At 52.0% G+C, this 27,992-nt stretch overlaps 1 protein-coding gene and 1 non-coding gene across 3 annotated transcripts; one reads left to right on the top strand and one right to left on the bottom strand.

Annotated features, from left to right (window-relative positions):
- The first annotated feature begins 73 nt into the window (after positions 1–73).
- On the top strand, positions 74–27,906 carry LOC147272878 (CLIP-associating protein 1-A-like). Of its 2 annotated transcripts, XM_086202689.1 has the most exons (39): positions 74–1,075; positions 3,027–3,105; positions 3,376–3,479; positions 3,565–3,656; positions 3,736–3,811; positions 4,060–4,157; positions 4,560–4,630; positions 10,530–10,670; positions 11,034–11,110; positions 11,189–11,281; positions 11,354–11,499; positions 11,630–11,765; positions 12,027–12,097; positions 12,287–12,346; positions 14,706–14,783; positions 14,865–15,032; positions 15,119–15,165; positions 15,256–15,459; positions 15,720–15,746; positions 16,387–16,482; positions 16,574–16,759; positions 17,482–17,586; positions 19,213–19,310; positions 19,438–19,461; positions 19,734–19,981; positions 20,175–20,238; positions 20,689–20,852; positions 20,927–21,149; positions 21,319–21,414; positions 22,110–22,262; positions 22,413–22,522; positions 23,546–23,681; positions 23,762–23,999; positions 24,079–24,132; positions 24,205–24,404; positions 24,480–24,608; positions 24,680–24,886; positions 24,963–25,079; positions 25,337–27,906. In XM_086202689.1, the coding sequence occupies exons 1-39, from the start codon at positions 875–877 to the stop codon at positions 25,418–25,420; spliced, it is 4,701 nt and encodes a 1,566-aa protein (XP_086058815.1). In that variant the 5' UTR covers positions 74–874; the 3' UTR covers positions 25,421–27,906. The 2 variants fall into 2 exon arrangements, with proteins under 2 accessions (XP_086058815.1, XP_086058816.1); XM_086202690.1 differs by lacking the exon at positions 15,720–15,746 and having other exon boundaries at positions 25,337–27,905.
- Positions 2,604–2,730, bottom strand: LOC147272879 (U4atac minor spliceosomal RNA). The gene has a single exon (XR_015116523.1). It is a non-coding gene; the product is annotated as a U4atac minor spliceosomal RNA (small nuclear RNA).
- Positions 27,907–27,992: the final 86 nt, after the last annotated feature.

Here is a 27,992-nt window from a genome sequence, read left to right as displayed (position 1 = left end):
CAGGATGATTCACTCCTCCAGTCGTTGCTCAGCCCCTCCACCAGGTGTCGCCCTCGGCAGCATCACCCATTTCGCCTCCTACGGCGTCTCACATGGGACAGTTTTGAATTTGTACTGTAATTTTCTTAATAATTCTTGGTTCCTGGAACATATGCAGCGGAGGGGTGACCCCGGTGCGATGGCACAGCATGAAGCACCTGCAGCTTCCCGCCCGCCGCTCAGCAGTGACCCGCTGTTAGCTGGAATGTGAATTAACGGCGCTGGAACAAGCAGCTCCGCCACTTTGGACTTTTCCTGGGAACCGTTCGGTCCATCCGGCGAGTGGAGCTATAAACAGCCCCGAATTAAGGAGCGGGTCGTGGAAGCGGCGGTTGGGCGGGAAAGCAACGGTACCGGGGAGGCTGCTCGTCCGTTGAGGAGCTAACTTAGCCCGCCGAGCTAGCCCTCGCGCGAGTGGCTAGCTGGGGCGCTAGCAGGGAAGCTAACGGCTACATACACTGTTGGTGACATCTACCGTCACCTGTAGCCCGCGAGCTCGGCTTCTTCCGTGTAGAATGACTTTATCTGAGCCGCAATCAGACGCCCAGCTCACATCTGTTCCTCGCCGGCCGTCTGATACCCTGATGTGAGCGTGGAGTCCGGGTATAAGTCAGCTAACTCGGCTTGATTGTTCTCTGACACACGGGAGAATGGAGCCCAGCGCAGCTCTCCGCCGCAGGACGTCCTGCTGCTCACGCCTTCTGCTGCTTCTCTAAACTCATAACGGACTTATAAAGCGGGCCAGGCCCGGTCCCGATACCTACAGGGGCTTCGGGGGACTGACGAGAGCCGGAGAAGGGCCGGCTGCTTGAGTGTCCGGTCCCCGGCCGCAGCCATGGCGGAGGAGGCGACCCTGGACTATTTACTGGAGCAGGTGACGCAGAAGGATGTGGGGGGGAGGCTCCAGGTGGGCCAGGATGTCGTCGAGCTGGTCCTGGACGAGGAGAGGTGTCCAGAGCTGGATCAGGACCAGGGAACCCTGGACAGGGTGGTGGACGCAGTGGCCAGCTCCTGGGTCAACTCCAGCAACTTCAAGGTGAGCTGTCCCGGCTTCTCCTGTCGGTGTTCCAGGCTGAGCAGGACGTGTCTGTCCCTCACCTGTCAACTCACACCTTCCCAGTGTTGGTCATGACATCCTCCTGTGAGCTGCTGACCATTTCACGTGGTGGAATAACTTGAAGGAAACCAGCCAGTGTGAACAATGGCAGCCAGGTAATGATACCTTGAACCAATCAACAGATCGTAGGGTTCAGGTTTCAGCTCTTTGTCAAAACTTTAAAATCATGAACACTTTCCTCTGGAAGGGTTTCATCAACTACACTGAGGTGTGCTGGTCAGGTGAGGATGAAGAGGCCGTGGTTGTGGGGCTCTGTGAGTCCTGCAGCTTGATGTGCAGCCTACCTGGCCTGCTGGATCATGTACACCGCATATTTATGATGTGAGATCAACTCTCAACAGAAAAGTAACTTCACCTCAGTCTCTGTGGAACTGTACTAGTCCTTAGATCTAGGGTCCTAGCAGGTGTACCTCAGGTGTGGTTTAACTTTACCTGGGCAGCGGCAGACATGTCGCTGCTGGAGTGGCAGCACCCTTCAGGCACGGCAATGTGGATCTGGAATGGGGACAAGGGTCCCAGGGGACTCTGGTGGCTGTGAGCTTAATTTACCAGCCCCATTAGCCCAGTTTCCTTCTGTGTGAGTGAGCCGGCGCTAACGCGAGCAGCTGGGCTAATGGCTCCTACTGAGGCTGCAGGTAACGCTTGGTCACTGACCATCACGGCCACATCAAAGCTATCATTCCCAGGAGTTCCACCTGGGAATGATAGCTTTGATGAAACCCTCACACCTGTCACGTGTTAGAGCTGAATCATGAAAGCAGTCCAAGCTACTCTGAGGTCTCAGCAAGTCCAGTGTTGTGGGTGAGAACAACTGAGAGGAGCCACCAGCAGCCCGCTGCTCTGATCAGGCGAGCGGATGAATAATCCTGCAGTGACACAGTTTAACAACTGCAGCAGGAACACGGCTATCTGGCAGACGTCAGTACTGGGTCACGGCTCGCGCTCTGACTCTGGAATCAACACATGCTGCCAGCTGTAACCGCACTCTGGATTTTTCACCTGAAAAGTGTGAAGAAGTTCTGTAAACCACATGAGGTCAGATTGAATGAGTTGAAATGTGACGTAACACTTGGCCGTCATGTGGTCACCTTGAGTTCAGCAGTCGATGCATGATAGACTCAGTTTGTTCCATTACGCCACTTCAGCATTAATGATTCCGTTTAATAATACAGCTTGCAGCAGAAAAAGGATTGTTGCTTCAGACTCAACAGAACCATCACCAGGGAGCCTCCCTCAGGAGGGAGTCACGGGGGTCTGGTCAGGAGCTCAGGTGGGACTTACGGGTAAAGAGAGACATGGAGGAGAAGCATGAGCTCCCTGACTGGGCTGGCAAGGTAGGACCTGGTCCCGGTCAGGTTCAAGGAGTGGCAGGGTTATGCGCCCTGCGTCCAGAAGAGGGCGGTACATTTGCATTCTGAGATACACGTGCTTAAGACTCCTCATCAGAGTTTCCAAAAATTGCACCGGAGCGTGAGCTGAGCTCACGTGATGCGTAAGTGTTGTCTTGGTGTCAGCAGGGAGATCCTCACTAGACGTTCATTGGACCCCCCAAACCACCCCATGACAAGGAAGGCTAACGTTGTAGGTCCAGGGCCCCACTAGGAACATGTGACCAGCATCCTCACTCATGGTGCCGTCTGGCCGCACCGGCTTGGCTCACACAGCACAAGAGGAGGAGTTTGGATCCCGGGTTTCACACCTCAGATGCAGTTTACTCTCATTATTCTGGCATCAATTCAGGTTTTTGTGAAATTACCCAGAATCCTTTGCTGCCCGACTCATGGTAGCTGCTGTGACTGTGTTCCGTCTTGGTCTCTGTCAGATTTGGACTCTTTTTCTGAGCGTTTGTGGTGTCTGTGTTTTGTCTCAGGTGGTTCTGCTGGGGATGGACCTTCTGTCGGCGCTGGTCAGCAGGCTGCAGGAGAGATTCAGGACGCAGGTGGGGACAGGTGAGCCTCCGCGTCTGTGCCCCCCCAGCACCGTCCTTCATTCGGATGGAATTCTGCTCCAAGTTCATGTTTTTTTTTTAATTAATATGTCTTTTCCCCCGATTGATTATTGGTGTTCATGTAATTCTGGTACTGATATCCAAGAAAGTAAAAGAGGAAGTACACAGATAGTAGTATTCATAGTAGTAGCTCGACATGCCACGACGATCAGGTCAGAGGAGACTGTGTTTATGGAAGGTGAAGAAAGCAAATGTGTTCTGGTTCTCCCAGTCCTGCCCAGTTTAGTGGATCGCCTCGGAGACGCCAAGGACCAGGTTCGAGACCAGGACCAGGCACTCCTGCTGAAGATCATGGACCAGGCTGCCAACCCACAGGTCCTCTCTTTATCACCTGACATCTACTGAGTCTACGGAGTGTGAGAGCCGCTGTAACAATGGCTGTGTGTTTGTGTGTGTGCAGTATGTGTGGGAGCGGATGATGGGGGGCTTCAAGCACAAGAACAACCGCACCAGAGAGGGAATCTGCCTCCTGCTCATCTCCACCCTGAACGTGTGAGTGGAGATTCTGTCCTGATGACAACTCCAGCTGAAGCCTTGCTGACTGTCACTTCTGTTTGATTGATGTTTGCAGGTTTGGATCTCAGAGTCTGACCCTCAGTAAAATAGTCCCTCACATCTGTAACCTCCTGGGAGATCCCACTGGCCAGGTATGATGGTCTTTGTCTGCCCTCTGCTGGTGACGGTGATTCATTGTTTCTCAGAAGCAGGTGTTGTCTTGGAGTCAGGAAGCTGAGTCATGAATCTGCTTCCTGGAGGCACAAAATCATGAGCAGCACACACACACATTCAGACTTAGTTTTCATTCTCTGGCCAGCAGGGGGCAGTCCTTGTAGCACAGGAGTCTGGAAAAGCCAGAACTGAGTCTTCCTTCCTCCCTTGTTGTTTTGCCTTATAGGTGCGTGATGGCGCCATGAACTGCCTGGTGGAGATCTACCGTCATGTTGGAGAACGAGTGAGGATGGACCTGGGAAAGAAGGGGCTGCCTCAGTCACGGTGGGTTCATGACGGGAGCCTGCTCCTCATCACCTTCCTCATAGTTTAGGTCATGAAGCGAGAGACAAGGGTGGAAATGGTGATGGCAGTATCCCAGAGTCTCAGGTGAGGTCACAAACCCTCCAACTGCTTTCCTACAGGAATTCAAACAAAAGCCTCTGTTTTCTCAAAGACGGCTGAGTCTGCAAGTGTCACCACGAGTTCTAATGACACCCCTCGCCAGCGTCACCGTCGGCACCTTCCTGTGCAGTTGTGCATGTGGCCCTCTGGGTGCTGGAATGCTGCCAGGCCAGTTTCGCTGCATTCTGGAGGGTGAAAGGAGCCGAGCGTGTGTCTGAGAGAGCGTCTGCAGCTGGCTGGTGATTTCACTGGTGACCAGTGTTCTTCCTCACCCCCCCCCAGGTTGAACGTCATCTTCAATAAGTTTGACGAAGTCCAGAGGTCAGGGAACATGGTGCTGTCGCCTGTGTCAGGTAAGATCTGTCACTTTGTTCATGCACGCACACGCCTTCCGTGCAACTCCTGCTCACTGATGGTGTTGCCATGGCAGCAGTGTTGTGTTAGATGACAGCAGCATGTGACTGACCCGCCAGCCTCCACTGTCGGCTAAACACATTCTCAGTTTGATTTAGCACCACACAAAGTTCCACGTGGTGACTGGTGGGGGTGGGGCTGTCACATACAAGCCACCATTACGGGCTGGAAAAAAAGCCAGAAACATTTTCAGGCTTCGTTAATCTCATAATTGAAAGCCAAACCCTGAGATTAGAGTCAAATGAAGCTCAACCTTGTCTGACCGAGACGTGGTGATGAAAGCAACTGAGCTCCTCTGCAGGAAGGACGAGGTCGTGGGTTAGAGGAAGAGGAGGACGGGGATCAGGGTTCGTTGGAGCTGCTCTGCACAGAAGCAGCTGACATCAACAGAACTGTCAGCTCACGGACCTGCAGAGCTGGGGCTCAGTCGTGACACCACCCGTCAGGGGATTCTCAGGTGTTTCTGCAAATGCAGCACATCAACAGGTAGTGGACTCTGCAGAGTTCAGCCGAGAAAGCCAGGCTGAGTGACATCACAGCGCTCTTGGAGTCTGTTGAGGTGGACCTCGTCATGGTGGTCACAAGGTTCAGCTTCCATCTCATGAGGCCCCTCAGCTTCACAGGTCACCACCACTGTTCTGTCGAGCCACAGCTGTGATTTACCACGGAGATAATCTGACATGAGGGCGGGGCTCTGGGTCTCCTGGTGGATCCTCAACAGTTCCCTGGTGCAAGGCAACCATCGGGTGCCATTGCTGTGGCTGGCGTACCTGATGGGTCCTGTGGTTTCATGTGTGTTGACATGGAAGTGAGCTCTGAAGCTAAGACTGCACCTCCTGCTGCGTCACAATTACAGCATTTCTGCTTGTAAAGGGAAGCAGCAGGACATGTTTGGTGTGCTAATGAGTGCCTGCAAGTCACGATGGGGGGGGGCAGAGGGACAGAGAGCCATCAGTGCGGACAGAACATTCGCCTCAGTGTGTTGCAGCTCCACACAGCAGCTTCCCTCAGCTCCCCCCAGGACGAGGCTGACCATCAACAGAGGGAGGGAGGGAGGGAGGGAGGGAGTTTGAACTGGACACAACTGGAAATAAGAGTCCTGAGTTCAGGAGCCCAGGGCTCTTATTTTGTAGGAGGGCTGCAGTCATGAGAGTGGGTTGAAGGGGAGGGAGCAGGCAGGCAGCAGTAGATCAGCTGTGTGTCTGTCAGGATGACTGTGTAGACCCAGAGGAAGAGCTGGATCCTGCAGGTACATGTACCACCGGAGAATATTGCTTCGCCCTGTAGGTGGAGGAGGTTGTCGTTTCCTCGTCTTGATGATTGGCAGCTGATGGCCTCAAGTATCTGATGCTCACTGATGAATTTGGCACAGGAAGTCTGCTGGGTTTCCTCCTGCTGATCGGTGATAAGCTGCTGTATTGTGAACGCTGTAAGCTGCTGCTCTGCCTGTTTCAAAAGGAAAACGGGATTAAATTGCAACTAGAAAGCGAACTGAAGTTCAGCCAACACTCAGGAAGACTTAAATGAGATGTCCAAGGTATCTAAAGGTGTTTGACTGCCTGCTTCTCATGGTTTGGTGACACAGGAAGCTCAGGGGGTCTTGCGGAGCGGCGTTGAGAGATGAGGGCAGGTCCTCGCTGCCAGCAGGGCTTAGGTTGCACTGTTGAAAACCTCCTGAATAATGAAGAGAGTGAAGAGATAGAAGGAGAAGCACTAATGCACCAGGTGGAGAGTTCAGGAAGGTCGGCCGCAGAGAAACTGATGATTCTGTTCATCTGTGGTGTGGACGACTCAGCGCTCGCCATCATCCTGACATTACATGAGGAAATATCCGTTGAAAGGACGTGGTTGCTGGCCAGTTGGGGACAGTGAATGTTGGATGTGAGTTGTAGTTTTCTCTGTTTGGTTGCAGTCATCGTCTGTGACTGATCCTTGACTGTTGAACAGAGTCAGGTGATCGTTATAGTCGCTTTTTGTACTCGGTGGAAAATTAAGAGCTGCTAAAATAAGTTGATATCATCAATTACAGTCGACTCATCTCTTAAATAGATTTCAAGCAAAAATACCAGTCTGGTTCCAGCTGCTCAGATGTGAAAACAACTGCTGTGCTCCCCTCAATAGCTTCGAAACTGTTGGTGGAACTGTCAGTTTTCCTCTACAGGTGTGAGATGATCAGGTAAGAGTGTCTGACTGCTGGAACCCCACTCACACCAGTGATGCCTGACATGTGGTTTTGTTTTCTTGAAATAAGTTGACTCAGTCTCAGACCATGGGCGTGTCCCGTTCAGACAAGGGAGGGTCTCTGGCTTTGTCTGAGGAAATCCGGTATTATTTGTGTCCCTGAATAATTCCTCACTGTAGCTCCAGACCTGTTTATTAGTACATGAATGAGTGCCACCCCTCCCCCTGTTGCTCCAGTTTGGTGTGGTGTACAGGAGAACCTTCATTCACTCAGCAGCAGAAAACGAACTGAGAATCACACAGTGGAAAAACTGGTTTTGACCTCTGGAGGAAAGCTGGTCCTCCTGACACTCCTGTGGGAATCTGAGCAGCGCTCCCACGCCTCCTTGCTTCTCTCCAGGGGGCATCACCTCTCCCAGCCTATTTTGTCAATTTTCATCGGGGAGATCAGCTGTCAGACTTCATCAGGCTCTGGGCTCCCGAAGACTTTGAGACTCGACCAGGTGGAAAACTTGTGACTTGGCTTCCAGAGGAGGTGCTCAGTTCGTCTCAGTTGATGTGCGATTAGTTGTCAGTCACAGTTTGTTTGATATTTGAAGCATCAGTTCAGCAGCTTTGTACATCAGCCTGTCAACACAGTGGACAGAACTCCATGTCAGCACCAGGTGAAGCTGACGCTGGCGCTCAAATGCTGGCGCTGAGGCGCCGGTGCTGAGGCGCCGGTGCTGAGGCGCCGGTGCTGAGGCGCCGGTGCTGAGGCGCCGGTGCTGAGGCGCCGGTGCTGAGGCGCCGGTGCTGAGGCGCCGGTGCTGAGGCGCTGGTAAAATGTCAAAATAGTCAGTGATGTTACTCCAATTATTTCCTGAGTTTTGAGGTTGTGGACCCTTTCGACAAGCTGGTGAAACTGAGTGAACGCGTGCGTCCTGGAAGCTTCTCCTGGGTCGTATGCTGCTCAGCACCATGTGATTACAGCTTGACTTCACCTTTCAGTCAAACTAACACCTTTATGGCTCCGTCCGGATGAATCACGTCCCACTGTCCTCTCCCCTGAATACAGCTCTTACATAAAGATGGGACTCTGAGATATGCTGTATGTGAGGCAACAGCGCCATCTACTGGTGTAAGAGCTGACAGCCGTCGGACCCCTGAGTCTGACATGGAGCGACTCTGCTTGTCTGATATGCAGCGAGCTGACAGCTGCATGTGGAGAATCAACTCTGAGAGGATGATCTGACACCAGAAAGGCTTCCGCTGGTGTCTGAATCTCGCGGTGCAGTTGGTCGGTTCACCACTTGTCCAGACTGAAATACCACGGCAGCTGTTGCACTGTTCGCCGTGACGTCTGCGTTGTTTTTTGTTCCTTGAACCTCCATGAACTTCACATTTGTGGTTAGGAGAGAAACGCTGTTGGATGGATTTGATCAGATTCGGTTCACGCATTCACGGCCGCTGGAGGAATCCTTCATAGCATGTTAATGTGCCATTGTTGTCATGTCGCTGAAAGTACAGCCTCTGAGCTGACCCTTAATCAAGATCAATTTGTGATGGAAAGTATGTTTTTACATTTAAAATAATTACGCAATGATGAAAATGGTATTTTTGAAGGGACCAGCCTGTCAAGGCTCTTCATCACCTCCAACTTGAACTCCTCTTTACTACAAGGTCACGAGTCTTCCTGCTTGGAAGCTGTTTAATTGGCTGAGCCTGTTGCAACCCCTCCATCTCCCCCTTCAACCGCTCCCACGATGTCCTCCGCCTGCTGGTCTGCTGGTTTTGTCTGCATCAGAGGAGGTTGATGAGTGTGTGCACCCTCTTATCTGAAGAAGGGGAGCTGCTGTCTCAGCTACCCCCCCCCCCCCCCCCACCGAGTCATGATGACACGCTCATCCTTGACTCCACCCTCCAGCTCCGCCTCTAGGCTGAACGCTGGTGTTTGTCCCCTGACCAACCCCTCCCCTCTCTTCCTATTGGTTGTCTCTCCTCCTTCATCACCTCTCCCTTCCTCCATCCTGGTCCTCCAGCGTGTGTGTGTGTGTGTGTGTGTGTGTGTGTGTGTGTGTGAGTGAGAGAGAGAGAGAGAACTAAAGGACAGCGTGAGGACGAAGAAGAAGATTGTATGGAGGCTCCCTGAGTAGGGAGGGGGGAGGCTAGCTGCTTGTCTCGCTTCCGTCCTCCCCTCTCTTCTCTGTCGGCTGGGAGAGGAGGATGTGAGGAGCCCAGAGGACCGGAGGACCATCTGAATGTCTACCGGCATGCTGAGGAAACTGGTCTGCAGGCGCATTTGCTCCTGTAAGCTGCTGCTGCTGCTCTGGGGATGTAGGGAAGGAGTGACTGGAGGAGGAAGTCATCAATGATGCATGGAGGGAAGGGAGGAGGTGATGATGGCGTCTCCAGTGTAAACACAGCAGCAGGATGATCTCCTGGCCTGCTCGCCGCTGATATGATGCAGCATCCCTGTGTGTCTGTGCAAACTTCACATCTGTTGTGGAATTTGGGTGAAATCTGTTGATTCGGCGTGGAGGAAGAAAGGGAGTGATCGAGGGTGAACAGATCAGGAATGGATCCCTCCCTGTTGTGTCTGTCTGGTCGAGTCTGTGTCTGGAGCCTGTTGAATCCTGGAGGACATCAGCACCATTTCCTCTTCTGCCAGACATTTTGCTGCGTGCTCTGAGCTCCTTGACTTGTTGAACTTCATGTTTCACAGCTTCTAATTTATTGTAGTGGAGGGTTTGTTCACACAGGCCCTTGAGGAGGAGGAGGAAGAGGAGGAGGCGGCGGCGGTGGCATCTGTGTTGCATTATGGCTCCCAGTCCGGCCTTCAATCACTTCACTTGTACCTGAATCCTTCAAGCTCTTCATAGCAGTTTTAGTTTTTATTGTTTCAACTCGTCTTCAATCCAGAAAGTGTAGAAAAATGTTGAAATATTCAGTAATGTGAGGTTAATCACTTCTTGTCCTGCTGTGACTCTGATCACTTCCATACACTCCTGTTTATTCTGTGAATATGAAGCTACAGTCAACAGGTTAGCACAGCGTAGCACAAAGTCTCTCGAATGAACACATAGCATCGTTTACACTGCGTCTCTCCAATAGAGGATGAACTCAGTGATGCTTAGTCTCAGCAAGCAGCTGCTGTTCTGTCACATGGACTTGAAGTTGTGTTGTTGACACACACACACACATACACACAGTTATTTCGTTTTGATTTTGAAACTTGTTGCTAGGCGGTTGGTTCCCACAGGAAGGACATTAAATATTGTGTGTGTAGAGTTGAATCATGAAAGGGGACGTGAGGATGGTTGCTGGCAGGAGCAAAGGCTCTTTGTCAGGCCCTCCCCAGTGCTGTGGTCATGACGTCACGAGCTGCTACGTGGGTTTTCCTGCGCTTCTGTTGCTCCAGCGCGTCTCTTGCAACACTGGAGTAATTGTTGCGTTTATCTTCAGACCATTGTGTCTGGGACGTCCTCGCCATCGTTAGCTGGTTGTGTTGGAGATGCAGCAATGTGAGTTATGTCCTCTGGTTCGGTGGCAGCGGAATGTCGGCTCAAATGCACAAATGTCAGTCTGCTGGCGTCCTCCACATTTCTGAGACGCTCTCCCTGACTTCTTGACTGTGTGATCATGTGACCAGATCTCTCTGTTTCTTTCCTGTTTCAGATAAAAACTTTGAGGACGATGATTCAGTGGATGGTGGACGCTCATCGTCCTCGTCCAAAGGAGCCTCGTTGTCCGGGAGGAAGATGGTGAGCATGGGATCGTTCCGGCGTCCCCCCTCCACATCCAGCAGCAAGTCTACAGGTCAGAGACGGCCTCATCTGTCCTCAGCAGCACCAGCTCACCCTCACAACCAAATATCAACAGGGTCAGAAGACAGACTGGGATGCTAGCAGGCTAGCATTAGCAACAGTGGTGATAGCCCATCCACCGCTAGAGTTTAAAAGGCCAGACAGTCTTTATCACATAGATGCTGCAAAGCTGATGTTCAACTGCTCCTGTGGCGCCACAACGAGTGGGGAGATCAGCAGAAGTGCTTCAACAAGCCAGAGAGAAAGACCAGAGTTTGCACACGTTCACTAGTTCAGACGTGAAGGTCACAGAGGAGGCAATCAGTTGCTGATTTTGAAGTCACGGTCGATCTGAGTGGTGCTTTGACCTCCTCAGGGAGAGATGGGTCGGCTGCTGGAGCTGTGGACGAAGACGACTTCATCCAGGCCTTCGAAGATGTTCCCGCTGTACAGGTACCGACCCAAGCGGATCCTCTATTTCACTGATGTGGAACATCAGCTCCATTGATCTGTTCCCTGCTCCTCCACCAGATCTACTCCAACAGGGAGGTGGAGGAGGCCATGACCAAGATCCGAGACGTGCTGTCAGACGACAAGAGGGACTGGGAGCTCCGAGTGGCAGCTGTAAGACCCCGCCCATCACCTTCATCTCCCAGATTTTAAAGAGGCTGCTTCATCTGTCCTCTCCTCCTGCAGCTGAAGAAGGTGCGTTCTCTGCTCTTGGCCGGTGCGGCCGAGTTTGAGGGCTTTCTGCAGCAGCTGCGGCTCCTGGAGGCGGCCTTCAAACTGTCGGCCAAGGACCTGCGCTCTCAGGTGGTGAGGGAGGCCTGCATCACTCTGGGGTGAGATATCAGTTGTTGTCCAACCCCGTTGAAGAATTGTAAATAACGGGCTTGAATCTGAGCAGAGCGCTCCAGAAGTGTGGTTGTGTTGATTACATGTTGAGCGTGTGCTCCTCCCTCCTCCCCCCAGCCACCTGTCCTCAGTGCTCGGCAGTCGCTTCGATCACGCAGCGGAGGCCATCATGCCGATCCTCCTCAACCTGGTCCCCAACAGTGCCAAAATCATGGCCACCTCTGGCATAGCCGCCATCCGCCTCATCCTCAGAGTACGTTTCCCCCATGGCTGCGGTACATGTAGCCTTCCATCCTGAATTAACGGAACCACAGCTGGGAAGCGCTAGAATGCTGTTAGCTCTCCTCTCTAGCAGGAAGCACTGCAGCGGTTTGGTCCTTCAGGTCACATTTGACGTCAAAAGACCAGGCTCAGTTGGTATCAGATGAAGTAACTTGATATTTACAGGTTCTTGATGACCACAGACGTCTGCATGAGGCTCCGGGTTTTGAGAGCAGTTTTCTGTGTTTTTCAGCACACGCACTTCCCTCGTCTGATCCCCATCATCACCAGCAACTGCACCTCCAAATCTGTGGCAGTCAGGAGGTAAATACCAATGTCATGAGATTTAATTTATCACAATATACTTTAGACATTTACATTTAAATTGTATGATTAACTATTTTCCATTCGTGCATTTTATTGATGGATTTTTTAAAGTGTTTTGGAGCAAGGCGTCTTGGCTGCTCAGTTGTGAAATGAGATTCAATGTCAAACAACCTGAATGTGTTCCAGGCGCTGCTACGAGTTCATGGACCTGCAGCTTCAGGAGTGGCACACCAGCTCCCTGGACAGGTGAGAACACAGCTCACTGTTTTAGTTTTTAGCTTGATTGATTTGCTTAAAAAGGACGGAGCATCTCATAGATTACATGAAGATAAACCAGATGTACACGTGACCAGAACCTTCCATGGAGATGGAAGTCGGGATTCAAACACATCAGCAACATCTTGGAAGATGCAGATATGTGATGGCTGACAGTTGGTCTAAAGCAGTATGGAGGAAACGTGACACCGGCCAGGTTAAAGTCAGCAGTTTCCACGGTGATGGCAGTGGAACCTGTGTCTGCCTCCTCAAGGCTCATTGTGTTTCTGCCTTGCTGCTTCCTGCCACTGTCGCCGCCACCGCCATGAGGGGAAACCTGAGCTCCCCTCCGATACCAGGGGAGCTCTCTGGTTCTCACCAGTCAGTTACTGTGTGTGTGTGTGTGTGTGTGTGTGTGTGTGTGTGTGTGTGTGTGTGTGTGTGTGTGTGTGTGTGTGTGTGTGTGTGTGTGTGTGTGAATACACAAACCAGCAGACAAAGAGTGTCAGCCATCAGGAACTTAGCAGTTCATAGCAGTCACAGTCGCACATCAAACCTCGATATCTCGCTGTGAACCTGCAGACCCTGGAGGACAAACGCGTGTTTGTGTCTGCATTTCTTCATGAAATCATTGCTGCTCAGGATTTAGTTTGGAGGCACCAAGCTGAGGTTTCCCAGCTTGGTGCCTCCAACAGCTTGGTGCCTCCAACAGCTTGGTGCCTCCAACAGCTTGGTGCCTCCAACAGCTTGGTGCCTCCAACAGCTTGGTGCCTCCAACAGCTTGGTGCTTCAAAATGCTGTGAAATACAGCGGTGGGATATTCAGACAGTAGTGCAGTTTTCCATCCATCATCCACCCATCATTCATCCATCATCCACCCATCATTCATCCATCATTCATCCATCATCCATCCATCATCCATCCATCATCCACCCATCATCCATCCATCATTCATCCATCATCCATCCATCATCCATCATCCACCCATCATCCATCCATCATCCATCCATCATCCACCCATCATCCATCCATCATCCATCATCCACCCATCATTCATCCATCATCCACCCATCATCCATCCATCATCCATCCATCATCCATCCATCATCCACCCATCATCCATCCATCATCCATCCATCATCCACCCATCATCCATTCATCCATCATCCACCCATCATCCATTCATCCATCATCCACCCATCATCCATTCATCCATCCATCCACCCATCATCCATCCATCATCCATCATCCACCCATCATCCATCATCCACCCATCATCCATTCATCCATCATCCATCCATCATCCACCCATCATCCATTCATCCATCCATCCACCCATCATCTATCCATTCATCCATCATCCACCCATCATCCATTCATCCATCATCCATCCATCCATCATCCATCCATCCATCATCCATCCATCATCTGTCCATCATCCATCCATCCATCATCTATCCATCCATCCATCCACCCATCCATCCATCCATTCATCATATATCCATTCATCCATTCATCCATCCATTCATCATATATCCATTCATCCATTCATCCATCCATTCATCATCTATCCATTCATCCATCATCCACCCATCATCCATTCATCCATCATCCACCCATCATCCATCCATCCATCATCTATCCATCCATCCATCATCCATCCATTCATCATATATCCATTCATTCATCCATCCATCCAGACAGGTCACCAGTCCATCTCAGGGCCATCAGCAGCAATCAGGGGTTCAGTATCTTGCTCAAGGACACTTGGACACGGTCACTGGGGAAGTGGGGATGGAACCAGCGACCCGTCGGTTGCTAGACAACCACGCCACCTCTGAGAGCATTGCAGCATTTTGTCAGTTAAATGCAGTAGAAATAGTTGATGCTGCATATTCTCTCTGACCTAAATGATCAAGATGGCCGGCCTGTTTTTTTCATAGCCACTAGTTTTGAACTGCAATCCTGTCATGAGCAAAGGAGGAAGACGTGCTCTGCCAGTGGAGAGATCAACTGGAAAGCTGCAGACCTTTGGTTGTTGACGTGACCGGCAGCAGGCGACGTCTCCTATTCTTGATCTGCAGCAGTGCAGGGGCTCCATGCTTGTCATCCCACGCCTGCTTAGCTGGTTGCTGCGCCACTGTTCAAAGGTCCTCGCTGTCGCTGAGGGCCCGGTGGACTCTGGTGAAGTCCAGAAGCTGGTCTTGACTCATGTAACTTGTCTCATGTCACTTGTGGTCCTGGTCGTGGTCCTGGTCTTGGTCTGGACTGTGATGTTGGGGACCAGCAACAATGCTGAGACACACATCCAGTACAGCCACGTTATTGGTCCTGGTCTGTCCCCTCGTAGACATGGAGCTGTCCTGATGGAGACAATCAAGAAAGGGATCCATGATGCCGACGCTGAGGCACGCTCCGTTGCCAGGAAGTAAGTCTCCGCCCCCTAAGAACTACTTACACAGATACGAGCAGTGAACCACACCTCCACGACCCTGATGTTGTTTTGCAGGTGTTACTGGAGTTTCCACAGCCACTTCAGCCGGGAGGCAGAGCAACTCTTCAAGAGCCTGGAGTCGTCCTACCAGAAGGCTCTGCAGGCTCACCTGAGGAGCGGAGACAGTCTGATGTCTCTGCCGGCCTCCGATCGCTCCTCCTCCTCCTCGCAGGAGAGCCTCAAGTGATTGCACTCAGAGAAGTTCATGTCCGAATGTCTGAACCCAGATGTCTGATAGATGTTTGTCTCTTTCCTTCGTGTCTCAACAGTCGACCGCTATCAGTCAAAAGCAGCGTGGGAGGCAGCATGAGTAGATGTGAGCACACGTTCGTGTTTGTCCCTGATATTCCTGGACTTTCCTCTTTAAAGGCCTCTGTCATTCATTTTCTGTGACCTCCTCGCTCAGCCAAAGCTGGCCACACCTCCAGGTCACCTGCCGCTGCGTCTTCTCCAGGCTCTCTCCAGCGTTCTCGCAGCGATGTGGACGTCAATGCAGCTGCCACCGCCACTGCTCGCACCCGCATGCCTGCCGTGTCGACCGCTGTGCCAGCCTCGACGTCGCCGTTCAGCTCAGCCTCCGCCCTTCCGCCTGGATCCTATGCTTCACTCGGTGAGACCTAACAGTCCCCTTTGACACATGCCAGGGAAGTTCCACATTTCCCATCAGCCCTGAGTCCGGTTAGGTTCATGTTCTAATACTTTAGTACTTCATTTCCAACTTTGTCCAACTGTCAATATATTTTTAAGTTAAAATGAATAAATATCCCAACAGTCCAGCTGCCCACTCACCTCTGACTCAAGCCTGTCTAACATCTTGACCCCTGACCCCTAACCCCTGTTGTATCTCTCCTGGCTCCACCCACCTGTCAGACGGCTCGTGGTCTGTTAATTCAGACGGTAAGAGCTGTGTGCGGTGTGTGTTTGTACCCCGTCAGTCGTGTCATGGTGGAGCTGTGGGTGCATGGACTGTCTATGCATGGTGTCGTCTTCCTCTACACTCAGGAACCTCAGAGAGAGAGAAGTCACACGGCAGATGGTCCACATGTCAGACGACATCCTCAGTGTTCCTCACCACACAAACAGAACATGTGGAAGGTGGACAGAGCCAGAGTAATCAGCCACTCTGCTGCCCTGGTTCTGCTGCCCTGGTTGCGTCTCACGTCTTCAGTGAGGACTGTGGACGCTCCCACCGGTGCATGTCTGTGGCCAACGTGATGGGATCTCCGTCTGTGTCGTGTTGTCTTTGACTGCACGCCCTCAACAAACCTGCTGTGATTCTGTGTCCTCCCCCTCCAAGATGTGTTCTCAGTCTAATGTAGTCAAGGATTTTCCTTCACGTAGAAGCTGTTGTCAGTGTTTCACGTTGATGCTCCCTGGAGAACAGTTCAAGACAGGGAGAGCTAAAAGGGCTCTTCATGTGAACGTCTCTGTTTCTGCATGACCCAAGTGGAGAGTATCAACTCAGCAGATCTTGTTATTCCTCTCTCACTCTGTCTTCTTCTTTCTTCGACTTGTCTCTCGCTGTCTGACTTTCTAGGTCGAGTACGAACCCGGAGGACGAGTGCAGGAAGCGGTCCGGCAGTGACAGACAGCCGGGGTCGCAGCAGAGGCAAAGTTGTCTCTCAGTCTCAACGTGAGGATCCTCATCTTTATTTTAGTCAGAACATAGAACGAAACCTGAACCACAGCACTGGTGACTGGCTCACGCTGTTGCTCTGTTTCAGCTGGCAGCAGGTCCGGTTCTCCAGGCCGACTGCTGGGCTCCACCTACGGCAGGATCCCCAGGCCCACCATGGGCACCGCCGGCGCCACCAACAGCACCTCCACCAGCCTGACTGACAAGAGCAGGCCTCGAGGTCACCATAGCCAGGGCTGCAGCCGGGAGACCAGCCCAACCAGATCAGGCACCGGTGAGTAACCTTTCTCTCAGAATCACTGGAAGTAGGAAAAGTTGAAACAGCTCCAGGAACTTTGAGTAGCTGCTGAAAGGAACTGAGGTCAGTGACATCATCTGTAGATGTGATGATGTTCTTGTATCAATGTACAAATTCATCGAACATCCCTCAGTTCCCCACTGGTCTGAAACATGCAATTTTTAAGGAATGGGTATTAGAATTGTTCTCCTAAGTGTGTTTAAGCACTCTTCCTGCAGAAGGCTCAGGTTTGCGAGGTGTTACAGGCCTCATCCGTGCAACCGTGTAACTGGCGTGTCAGTGAAAAGTCATTGTCAATACGAACCACGTGGAGGAAAACCACACCTCTCATACAACACGGGAATTCAAAGCCCAAATGCTGTGAAATATGGTTTAGTTTTTTCAATGAAAGGCATTGGAATTCAAGTCTGTGTGCTGCTGAACAACATCTGATGGCGAGCCAGTGAAGGTGGAAGAAGAGCTGCTATTTCAGATGTGTGTTTACTGTGAGCACCGCTCAGGTGTGCATGCATCCTCAGGTCAACGCCATCCCTGGTTCTTTCCTGACTAATGCAGTGTGCCACCCTGAGTCCTGTTCTTCCTTCTCTCCCGCTGACTAACCATCTCTGCAGAGCTTCAGCTGAGCGTGCTAACTTGCTAACAGCTAAACGCTCCCCTATGCTGCTGTCTGTCTCTCTGTCTCTGGCTCGCCCCTCCAGCACGGAGCCGAATCCCCCGGCCAAGCATGAGTCAGGGCTGCAGCCGTGAAACCAGTCGCGAGAGCAGCCGCGACACAAGCCCCGCCAGGGGTTTCTCCCCCCTGGGTGAGTATGGTCCTGAAGACCCCTCTTCAACCTCATGTCTTTGCACGCCACAGATCATTTGAAGGAGTAGAACTGTAGACTGGTAGTAGACTGTTGACAAGAAATGGACCGTGATGTCCCACATTGGTGTGTACGTCGGTCTTCTGACGGTGGCCATCTTGTTGTTTTGGTGTGGGAATGACCACATTTACAGATGTGAAGCAGAGCAGAGCGGTAACTTGTGAGCTGGCCAGGGGAAAGTTAATTAGTGTCCCGGGATTCAAGAAACCTGCAAGTGTGTGTGAAAGCTCGTTCAGGCAGATACCTGCTCAGAGCCGTGGTGACCAACTCAGCTTTATCGCCTGGTCGACCTTAGATGGGACCATAAACAACTGAAGGAATAGGATGTGACACGCGCACCTGAGACCAGTAACTCCTCAGGAAACTGTTCACTGCCTCATTGATCAGCTGAGAAGTTGGCTCATCAATGTCTGCAGCAGCTGACTAGTTGCCCCTGCTGGCCGATCGAAACAGAAGGTTGGCTACATCTGTTACCCTGGACGCTCCTCTGCAGTTGTGCAGGCTACGATCGAAGTCTGTAGGTGGACGTCACACTTGTCCCTGCATCACTGTTTCTTGCTGTCTTCTCTGCATGTCTCTATCCACATGTCCTGACTGTCTCCTTTTCTGTCCACGCCACTCCTCTAACAAAGTATCTGCAAATAGTCCAAGTTCCTGAGTTGTGTTGTCTCTTGATCTCCTCTAACTGTGCATCCTCCTCCAGCAACTCGCCGTCACTCCCGTTCAACCAGCGCCTTGTCTACTGCTGAGTGCTACTCAGGTGACCGGCGGCCTCCCAGTGCAGATTCACTCTGTTAGCCAGATATGAAGGAGGATTCGTGCCTCTGTCCTGTGTCACGCTGGCCAACAGAGCCGCCCTGCCTCCTCTCCCTGCATGGCCCTGATCTCATGAGGAAAAAAATCACCAAAAATATCTCAGCTTGTTCCTGAAGCAAAATCAGAAGTTGGTGGTGGTAGTTCCCCTCTCTGACCTGCAGGGGGCGATAGCAAGTGTCACACATCCAGAAATGTTTTTGCTTGTGATTACACCAGCTCGTTGCTAACTGTGTTGATTGCATTTTATTTTGCACAGCAGGACTTTCATTGTTTTTGCAGCTTAATGATGAATGGTCATGTGATGTGATGATGCAACTGTGGTTTCTTTTTGCATTTTGATGCAGCAGTGCTGATTTTCTTGGCCTCTTTTCATGGTGTATTTATTTCATAATTTTACTTTGGTTACTGGAAGAATTGGCTGGTTGTTGCCTGCTTGGGAACCTTTTGCATTCTCATTGGCAACCCGAGTTTGGCATCAAACACTACATTGGAACAGACTGTTGAATTCCTTAAGATTTAATCCGTGTATTGGATCAAGAACCGCTGAAGCTCCAAGTTTTGGCTTCATATGAAGGCTGAGAGACTTCCTTGAGTCTGAGAGCAAACAGTGAAGAATGCATCGGTCCTCCTCGTTTTATTTATCCCACTAAAACGGCTGATAACTGTCCTGCACCTTGACTTCTTCACCGTGATTGATTTATCTCGTATCATCCTGTAAACACACCTGACGTCCTGATGTTTTCCTTCCAGACCGCCTCTCCCATCAAGCTCGGATCTCAGCCTCTGTTAACGCCATGAGGATCCTGAACACCGGCACCGAAGTGGAGGCTGCTGTCGCCGATGCTCTGGTAGGAGCAGAATTTAAGTAATAGACAACCAGTTGATGGTGAGAAGAAGAAAAGCTACAGTTGTGAGCTTAAGGAGTCCCTCAGTAACCCCCTCTGTGTTTTTTTCTTCCTGGACTGTAAATTCCAGCTTTTAGGAGACTCCAGGAGCAAGGTACTAAGCCCCTCCCCTCTGTCTCGGCATGAACACTAAACTTTGATCTTTCCTGGCATGTAACAGGATGGAACCTGTCACTGTCCACTCACAGGACCGTCTGTCTAAACATCATTCTTTGAGACTAAAGTTGTGACATCATCTCCTCTGACATCACATGCATGCCTGTAGCTGCATGGTAGATCAACTCGTCCGTTGTGGACTTTTTACCTGTGAATGAACCACCTGAGGGGCCGTGTTTAAAGCCTACTGTCACCTTGTCTCTCTCTCAGAGGCGGCCGGTGAGGCGGCGTTTTGAGTCGCCAGGTATGTACTCAGACGATGATGCCAACAGCGACGCTTCCAGCGCCTGCTCGGAACGTTCGTACAGCTCACGCAACGGCGGCATGGCGCCCCACTATCTGCGTCAGACAGAGGATGTTGCGGAGGTCCTGAACCACTGTGCCAGTGCCAACTGGTCTGAGAGAAAGGAGGGTCTGTTGGGCCTGCAGAACCTGCTCAAGAGCCAGCGGATGCTCAGGTGTGTGAGGAGCATTTCTTGTTGCTGATGAGGTAAAGATGGAGGGAAGCTGACTGATATCCTGACACCCCTTAAGCACTGCCAATGCTGAAGTTGATGGGGTTTGTTTAATGGGCAGATGCTGCCATCTAGTGGACAATCTCCTGCGTAGAACAGAACAGAACTCTAACCTGGTGTCGTTTGTCTCCGGCAGCCGTGTGGAGCTGAAGAGGCTCTGTGAGATCTTCACCAGGATGTTTGCAGACCCTCACAGCAAGGTGACGCACACACGGCCCACATGAGGCCGCAGCATTCAGCAGGGAGGGTGTCAACTGTCTGTGGAGGCTGAGGAGCACTAGTGAAGCTGCAGAACTGCTGCAGGGAACATGTTGACACGAACACTCATGATCAGGAGTAGAAGTGCAAAGGGAGCCCAGATCTCCACGTAAACACATGTAGCCTGATCTGGCCTAGTCTAGCCCCAGAACTGAACCTGAGGTGAAGTGGAGGAGTTGATGAACTTGTGCTGAACTAACTGAAGGACAAACTAACAGTGTGTTTTTTGTTGCATGCATCGTCGCTTCTGTGGACTCTTAACAAACTCCAGAGAGTAAGTGTCGACTCACGCTCCGATCAAACTAAACACCTGTGTCTTCACTCATCTGAGTCGCGGCATGAAGACTTGCGTCCTGCTTCTAAAACCTGTCCACTGTCCGTGGCTGTCCCAGGTCTTCAGCATGTTCTTGGAGACACTGGTGGACTTCATCGTGCTGCACCGGGACGACCTGCAGGACTGGCTCTTTGTCCTGCTCACCCAGCTGCTGAAGAAGATGGGTGCCGACCTGCTGGGCTCCGTCCAAGCCAAAGTCCAGAAGGCGCTGGACGTCACCAGGTGAGCAGCATGCTGAGATCAGTACGAGGACTCTTCTGTGGAGTTGGCCGTTTACCTGAGCTGTTTCTCCGCAGAGAATCTTTCCCCTACGAGCAGCAGTTCAACATCCTGATGCGCTTCATCGTGGATCAGACGCAGACGCCCAACCTGAAGGTCAAGGTGGCCATCCTGCGCTACATTGAGGCGCTGGCCCGCCAGATGGACCCAGCTGACTTTGTCAACTCCAGTGAGACGCGTCTCGCCGTCTCACGCATCATCACCTGGACCACCGAGCCCAAGAGCTCCGATGTCCGCAAGGTAAGAGCGCCGCCAGCGTGGGCTGAGCCATCACCCTCGCCACTCTGACCACCGTCTTCGTCACCTCTTTATATGGTGTCTTTATTTGTAAGTCCTGTTCTGTTCTTTATTTTCTTGTCTTGATGTTTTCATTTTTTCCACCATTTCTTCATTGGTCATTCACCCCCAGACCCTTCATAACTGGGCAGGGGAGGATTTCTCAGGCCGACCCAGCTCCACGGCCTCTCTGCCTGGGGAGGGCAACCTGGAGGAGAGGTGCAAGCAGGTAGAATTCCCACGAGACAGCATGACCGCGATAATAACCTGCACTAATGGCCTGAAGCCTGCAGTGGCCCGGCTGCCGCCATGTTTCCCAACAAATCAGTTCCTGTTCTCTTGTAGTGGTCGTGACTCTGAGTGCATGAACTGCTGGTGAGACTAATGAACTTCTTTTCCAGCAACAATTGTGCAGGTTAATCTGAAAATACCCGATTAACCTCAGTACATCACGATTGTTCTCACTGTCTTCTCGTGCACGTTCTGCTGCAACAAACATTTGGCCTTGGACATTGTTTTTCTGCGATTCTCTTCTCTGAAGTTTTCTCAACTTTATTTTGAAAAATACAATCATTCCAAAACTTCTTTTGCATTTGACAAAACAACACAAACTTCATTGTTACGAGACTGCACATCTGACCAGATCCTTGAGGCTTTCTTCCGCCCGGATGCAGCTCTCGTTTCTGCTAATTATCTGAGAATGTTCCACTTGTTCTGAGTGCAGGTTCTCTCGCTGTCACGGAGCTTTGATCTTGATGTCCACAACGTTTGTGTTCTTTTAAAACGAGACAAGGGTTGGAGTTTTTGGACTGGCAGGCATTGAAAATAGTTCAGCTCTGCTTTGGACAGCCCGCAGGAGACTCATGATTGTGGAAGTGATAATTCAGTGTGTGTGTGTGTGTGTGTGTGTGTGTGTGTGTGTAGGCAGCCCAGGTAGTGCTGATTGCCCTCTTCGAGCTGAACACACCTGAGTTCACCATGCTGCTCGGCGCTCTGCCCAAAACCTTCCAGGATGGCACCACCAAGCTGCTGCACAACCACCTGAGGAATGCCAGCGCCAACAGCGGCGTCGTCATGGTAACACACGCATGCAAACTAGTGATGGAGTATTTCTCCTCTCCAGGGCAGCTGGAAGGTCGACAAGAATAAACAGGAACAAGGGAACATAGCAGTGAGTGAATGGTGTCCAGCAGCGTGTCTGAGCTGGATGTGTTTGTGGATGTGCAGGCTTCATCTCCGAGTAACTCGGCGGGTCGAACCCCTCCGCGACAGCCGAGCAACCGCAGCAGCCCGCTGACCTCCCCCACCACCTGCTCCCACGGCGGCCTCTCACCTAGGTAGGTGACAGAAACCCACGTCACTGATACATTCTTCTGCTCACAACCACCTGAGTGCTCGCGGTTAGCTTCAGCCAGGACTGCAGACAGACTCCACCTGTACTAACACTGAGAACAGAGCCTGTCTCTATTTCCACCTTTCTCACATCTCTAACTTCTCTCTGGGCTGCTCCTCTCCCCTCTGCCCCACCTCCCTCCTCCTCCTCCCCCGGCTACAGTCGGCTGTCAGGTTGGAGTGCAGACGGGCTCTCCAAGCTCCCTCCTCCACCCTTTCCCTCTCCATTTCCTGCTCCCTCAACTCATTCCTCCCTCAAGGCCCTGCGGCGTGCATACTCACCCAGGTAACACCCCCCCCCCCTTTTTCCTCTTCCTCCTCGTCAAACGGGGTTTCACCGTAAACGTCCTCTCATCTGAGAGGGCGGTGGTTGATGGTGAAACCCTGGAAGCTCCGCCTCTAAACTCTCGTGTCGCATTGCTTCATCTGCTCTGATTGTCTCGTTTAGTTTCTGTCTCATGTTTAAAGCTTCCAGGTGAGGAAATGTATCACGTGTGACTCCACCCACCTGTCTGTCTCCATGCCACGGCCATGCACGTGCACTCAGGTGCTCTCAGGGTCAAAATGTTTCCTCATCATGGACTAGGTTTGCTTTGATGCTCAGTGTTCTGGACAACACTTCTCACATTTGACAAATTTAGATGAATATTGTTTTGGCAAAATCTTATCTTATGTCTTTGTGTATGAGCGAAGACTCGGGAGCTTCTGTTGAAGTGTCATGAACACCACAGAGGTGGAGTCTGGGGACTTCTGTGTTTTCTCTTTGCTACATCATCATATTTGAAACCAGGACAGTGACTGATGTTGAGTCCATGACGAGGAGTCATGGAATTTGTAGTCCTGCAAACTCAGAGATCCACCAGTGTGCTTCACCAAATCTCTGAGATGTGGCGGCTCCAGAATGTCTGTGCTCGCTCCTGAACAGGCTGTTGTGTTGCATGTTCTAACAAGCTGGTTCCTCGCTGCAGCATGCTGGAGTATGACAGTGAGAACCTGAACTCGGAGGAGATCTACAGCTCCCTGCGCGGAGTCACCGAGGCCATCCAGAACTTCAGCTTCCGCAGCCAGGAGGACCTGATGGAGCCACTGAGGCGCGACGGCAAGGTTAGTTTGTACAACCGCAAGTTTGAAGTACACTGACGAACTGAACGCAGTGTTTGACCTGATGTCATAACCCTGCTCAGTTTGGAGGGGGAGCATCCTCGGACTCTGACCCTCGGCTTGGTGGTGACGTGGTGGAGGGCGGGCGCATGGCCCTGGACAATAAAACCTCACTGCTGAACACGCCTTCGCCTCGCTCTTTTGCTGGCCCGCGGTTCCGAGACTACAACCCATACAACTACAGCGACAGCATCAGCCCGCTGGACAAAGCCGCCCTGAAGGAGGCGCTGTATGAAGACGCCGTGGAGCAGCTGCGGGACGGTGAGACCACCAGTTATTTCCTTGGGTTTGGAAGTAGTTGGACAAATGTTGTCTATAAAAATATTCCTTCTGACTGCAGGTCGCCGACAAGAAAGTGTGGAAAACAAAATCCTGAACCCCAAAAGTTTCCCAGGTAAAGACGACGCCCTCGCGCCAGTTCATCGTACGTGGCGTCCTCTAAACGTTCTCTTCCGGTGTGCAGCAGGCCCTGCCGAGCAGCTGGAGCTGGTGGGTGAGCTGCTGAAGGAGCTCTCCCAGGGGCAGGCGGGGGAGCGCGGCCCTGAGGACCGGCGGGGGACCCTGCTGGAGCTACTGAAGGTGGCCCGGGAAGACAGCCTGGTGGTGTGGGAGGAGCACTTCAAGACCATGCTGTTGCTGCTGTTGGAGACGCTGGGGGACAAAGATGTAAGGACGCCCCGCCCCTGTCTCGTACACCTCGGTCGGTCTGTGTGAGTGACAATGATGTGGTCCTGTCTTCAGCACACCATCCGGGCGTTGGCACTGCGAGTCCTGAAGGAGATCCTGAGGAACCAGCCGGCCCGCTTCAAGAACTACGCCGAGCTGACCATCATGAAGACGCTGGAGGCCCACAAAGACTCTCACAAGGAGGTCAGGACCACCTGCTTTCTACTGGGTCTCCCAAGCTGTCAGGGATGTTGGTTTAATTGATTCCTTCCAAGGTGGTGCGGGCGGCGGAGGAGGCGGCCTCCACTCTGGCGGGATCCATCCACCCGGAGCAGTGCATCAAGGTCCTGTGTCCCATCGTGCAGACGGCTGACTACCCCATCAATCTGGCCGCCATCAAGATGCAGACGAGGGCCATCGAGCGCATCACCAAGGAGCCGCTGCATCAACTGCTGCCCGACATCATCCCCGGACTGCTGCAGGTCAGACACCAGCACACGCCACACAAATGGTCACATGACCCAAAGCACATGCAGTAACCGTGTGGTTTTGTGGCAGGGCTACGACAACACAGAGAGCAGTGTGAGGAAGGCCAGCGTCTTCTGCCTGGTGGCCATCTACGCAGTGATCGGCGAGGAGCTGAAGCCGTACCTGGCTCAGCTGACCGGCAGCAAGGTAGCGAATCTTTGTCTCCCTCTCACTTTTGCATCCAACCACAGCTTCAGGCGTGAGTCATGTGACCTGCAATGTTGCACAGTGACGTAATTAAGTCACAAAAGTAGCAGCGAGGAGCGAATCTTCCGAATGTCATCCTTTGGCTCTCTCACTGTAAATGTGAGGGAAGCTGAAGACGCTCCGACTGACCTGGTTCCTGAAGGTGAGGCGAGGCCCCGCCCCCGAGGTTCCTCTAACCCTGCTGCTCTCTCCTGCAGATGAAGCTGCTCAACCTGTACATCAAGAGGGCCCAGACCTCCACCAGCAACAGCAGCAGCTCCTCTGACATCTCCTCCTACTAACTCGCTTCCACGCATCGCATCACCATAAACTCACCGCCATTCCTCACAGCCTCTGTCTCTCCCCTCGTCATTTCTTCTCATCCCGAGATGATGAGAGCGTTCCTCCTCCTCCTCACCCCCAGAGTCATGAGCCTTAAGATTTCATCTTCCAACCACCTGCCACGGACGACCTGAAACACCTTGGTCCCTGCCCCGCCCACTGGCAGTGCCGCTCTCTGGAGCCGTTGTTCCTCCTCTGACGTCGACGCCTGATCAAGGGACGTGAGGTCAACCTCGCGGGCGCTTCTGTGGGAGGACGATTGTCAGTATTTTAGTACCTTTAATCCACACTTGTGCTTCGACACTTCACCTTCTAGTATATTGAATGTACCGAGCTTTGGATGGGCCTCACCTGTGTGTCTCCTCCCTCAACTACCGCCGCTCCTACCTGGCGGATCCACCTGGGAACATCTTCCCAGCACGAAGCTGCGTGATCAGGTCAGACGCTGGGCTGTGACCCTGGAGCTCTGCTCTTCCTCCTTGGTAGGTGGTGACTCATGTGAACTTCCTCTCGAGGGTCATTTGGCTGGCCAGTGATCTGAAGACTGGAGGAGTAGGAACCCTTCCAGCAGGGCTCCGTGGTCCCTGGAACGCTCTCAGTCTCATTTCCACCAGCAGGTTCATGAGAGAAAGTTGGAACATCTCTGAAGACCTGTGATTGACGCGTCCAGCTGCGTGGAACCTCCGCGTGTTTGCTCAGAGCTGAACCTTCCCGTTTAACATTGACAGCCCCCGCCGGTCTTTCTGGTGCGGGGGGCTCAGCAGGGAGTTCCAGGTGTCACGTCTCAGTCGTGGTTCGAGGGAGACTGCGTTCAAACTCCTCCCCTGCCACGATGAAGTCACTCCCACGGTTTGAAAGTTCTCATCCTCCAGCACCACGATGCTGACGAAAAGACCGATTTTCCAACTTTCTCTTATTTATTTGAGCCAATTGGAAAAGGATCTTGACAAGTGTTCCATGTACCCGCTCCTCCATAGGTCCACTATATTTGTGTGTGTGTGTGTGTGTGTTTCATGGTTTGAAGGACTGAAAGTACACATTCATAGCAGTATTGTTACTTTGGGGCACGAAACACAAGCCGCTGCATGGCAGCAGCGATGCTGAGGAGAGACGTGACGTCTGCTGTCCCACACTTGACCAGCTGAAGCCGTCAAGTCAAAACTACTGTGATTCGTTGGGTTTCATTCCAAAATACTGTAATATTGCAGTTCTATTACACTAAAACTAAAGGTCAAGGTGGAACTAAACAAAAGTACTGTCTGTATTTTAACTGATGGCAGGTTTCTCAGCCGTTTTAAATGCTTTAATTTGTTTTTGGGAAGAAACTCCTCTGTATCCGTTGTTTGTAGTTTGAATGTAAATCACTTTGAGACTTTCGACCTTAAAAATGTGAACTATTTTGGCAAATGGGCAAAACCTAAATCTGAGGGGAAGCTTGACAATCTGGATCATGACGGTTAATTGATGAGTTGAGTGCCACATGGAAATGGAATGAAGTGTTTGATCTGTGGACGTTAGCAATAAACTCTGAGAAATCCAGTGTGGATTTTCCCGTGGAAGCACTGAACACGACCGTGGTGACCCTCCTGCTCGTGAGACGCGCCGCTGCTCTCGTGCAGGCTTTTTCTAAAGGTTACTGCTGCTTGTTTAATACGAACAAACGCGCCTATCCACTCCAGTACTGTAGCTCCCAGCAGAAGGCTTCATTTCCCTGGCCGATCCACATTGAGGCTCCGCCCGTCTGGCGCTCCAGACAGCTCCAAACAAGCGCTGCACAGGACGACGAAGACATGTTGACCGTCATTCAACATTTTGGGAAACACAGTCACTTCTTTGCTTCCCGAGCTTGAGGGAGGCGGTGTCTCCCGATAGCTTCAGGCTAACTGTGAGCAGGGCTGGGTGTCAGCCAGGAGGAGCCCCACGTCCCCTGAGAGCGGGCGGGACCCCCTGACTCAGTGAAACCTCATCGCTGGCATGATGGAGCACTGATGATTGACCCCTCGCGTCTCCTCGGCAGCTTCCTCTCATCCAGCTCGGTTGCCAAGCGTGTTTCCCAAAACGTGTGATGAGCTCCCTTCAGTGGGGCGGTTCCTGGGGGTTCTGGGGGCCTTGTCTTTAGTCGCGGGACCGCTGGAGAACTGTAGCGAGGCCCTGGTCCAGCAGGGACCAGCCTCTCGCCGCCACGTCTGCATGCGCCCTTCCCTCCAGCCCCTGGAAGCGGCCGATTGGTGCCTTTGGGTGGAGATGAGGTGGTCCGACACGAACGAGGAAGAGACGCAGCGCTGTAAATATGCTCCCGGACCGCCCTGCATGGCCACGCCCCTCTCGCTCCTGCCACTGCTGACTCATCCAGTACAGTATTTATATTCCGTCTATCTTCCTGTGTACATATTTACGTGTTTGGTCTCTCCCACCTGTGACAGACTTGACAGAAATAAAGTATCAGACTTCGACTCTCGTCGTGTCGCTCTTTCTCTCGCCGCCGATCCATGATGACGCAGCAGTGACATCATCATTACGCTGGTTTGGGGA

This window comes from Aulostomus chinensis, chromosome 1 (genome assembly GCF_037954235.1).
Source record: "Aulostomus chinensis isolate RoL2024-O1b breed Wild chromosome 1, RoL_Achi_v1.0, whole genome shotgun sequence".
NCBI classification, from domain to species: domain Eukaryota; kingdom Metazoa; phylum Chordata; class Actinopteri; order Syngnathiformes; family Aulostomidae; genus Aulostomus; species Aulostomus chinensis.
Note: the sequence above shows the minus strand (reverse complement) of the source record. Positions and strands in the feature narration are given on the sequence as shown.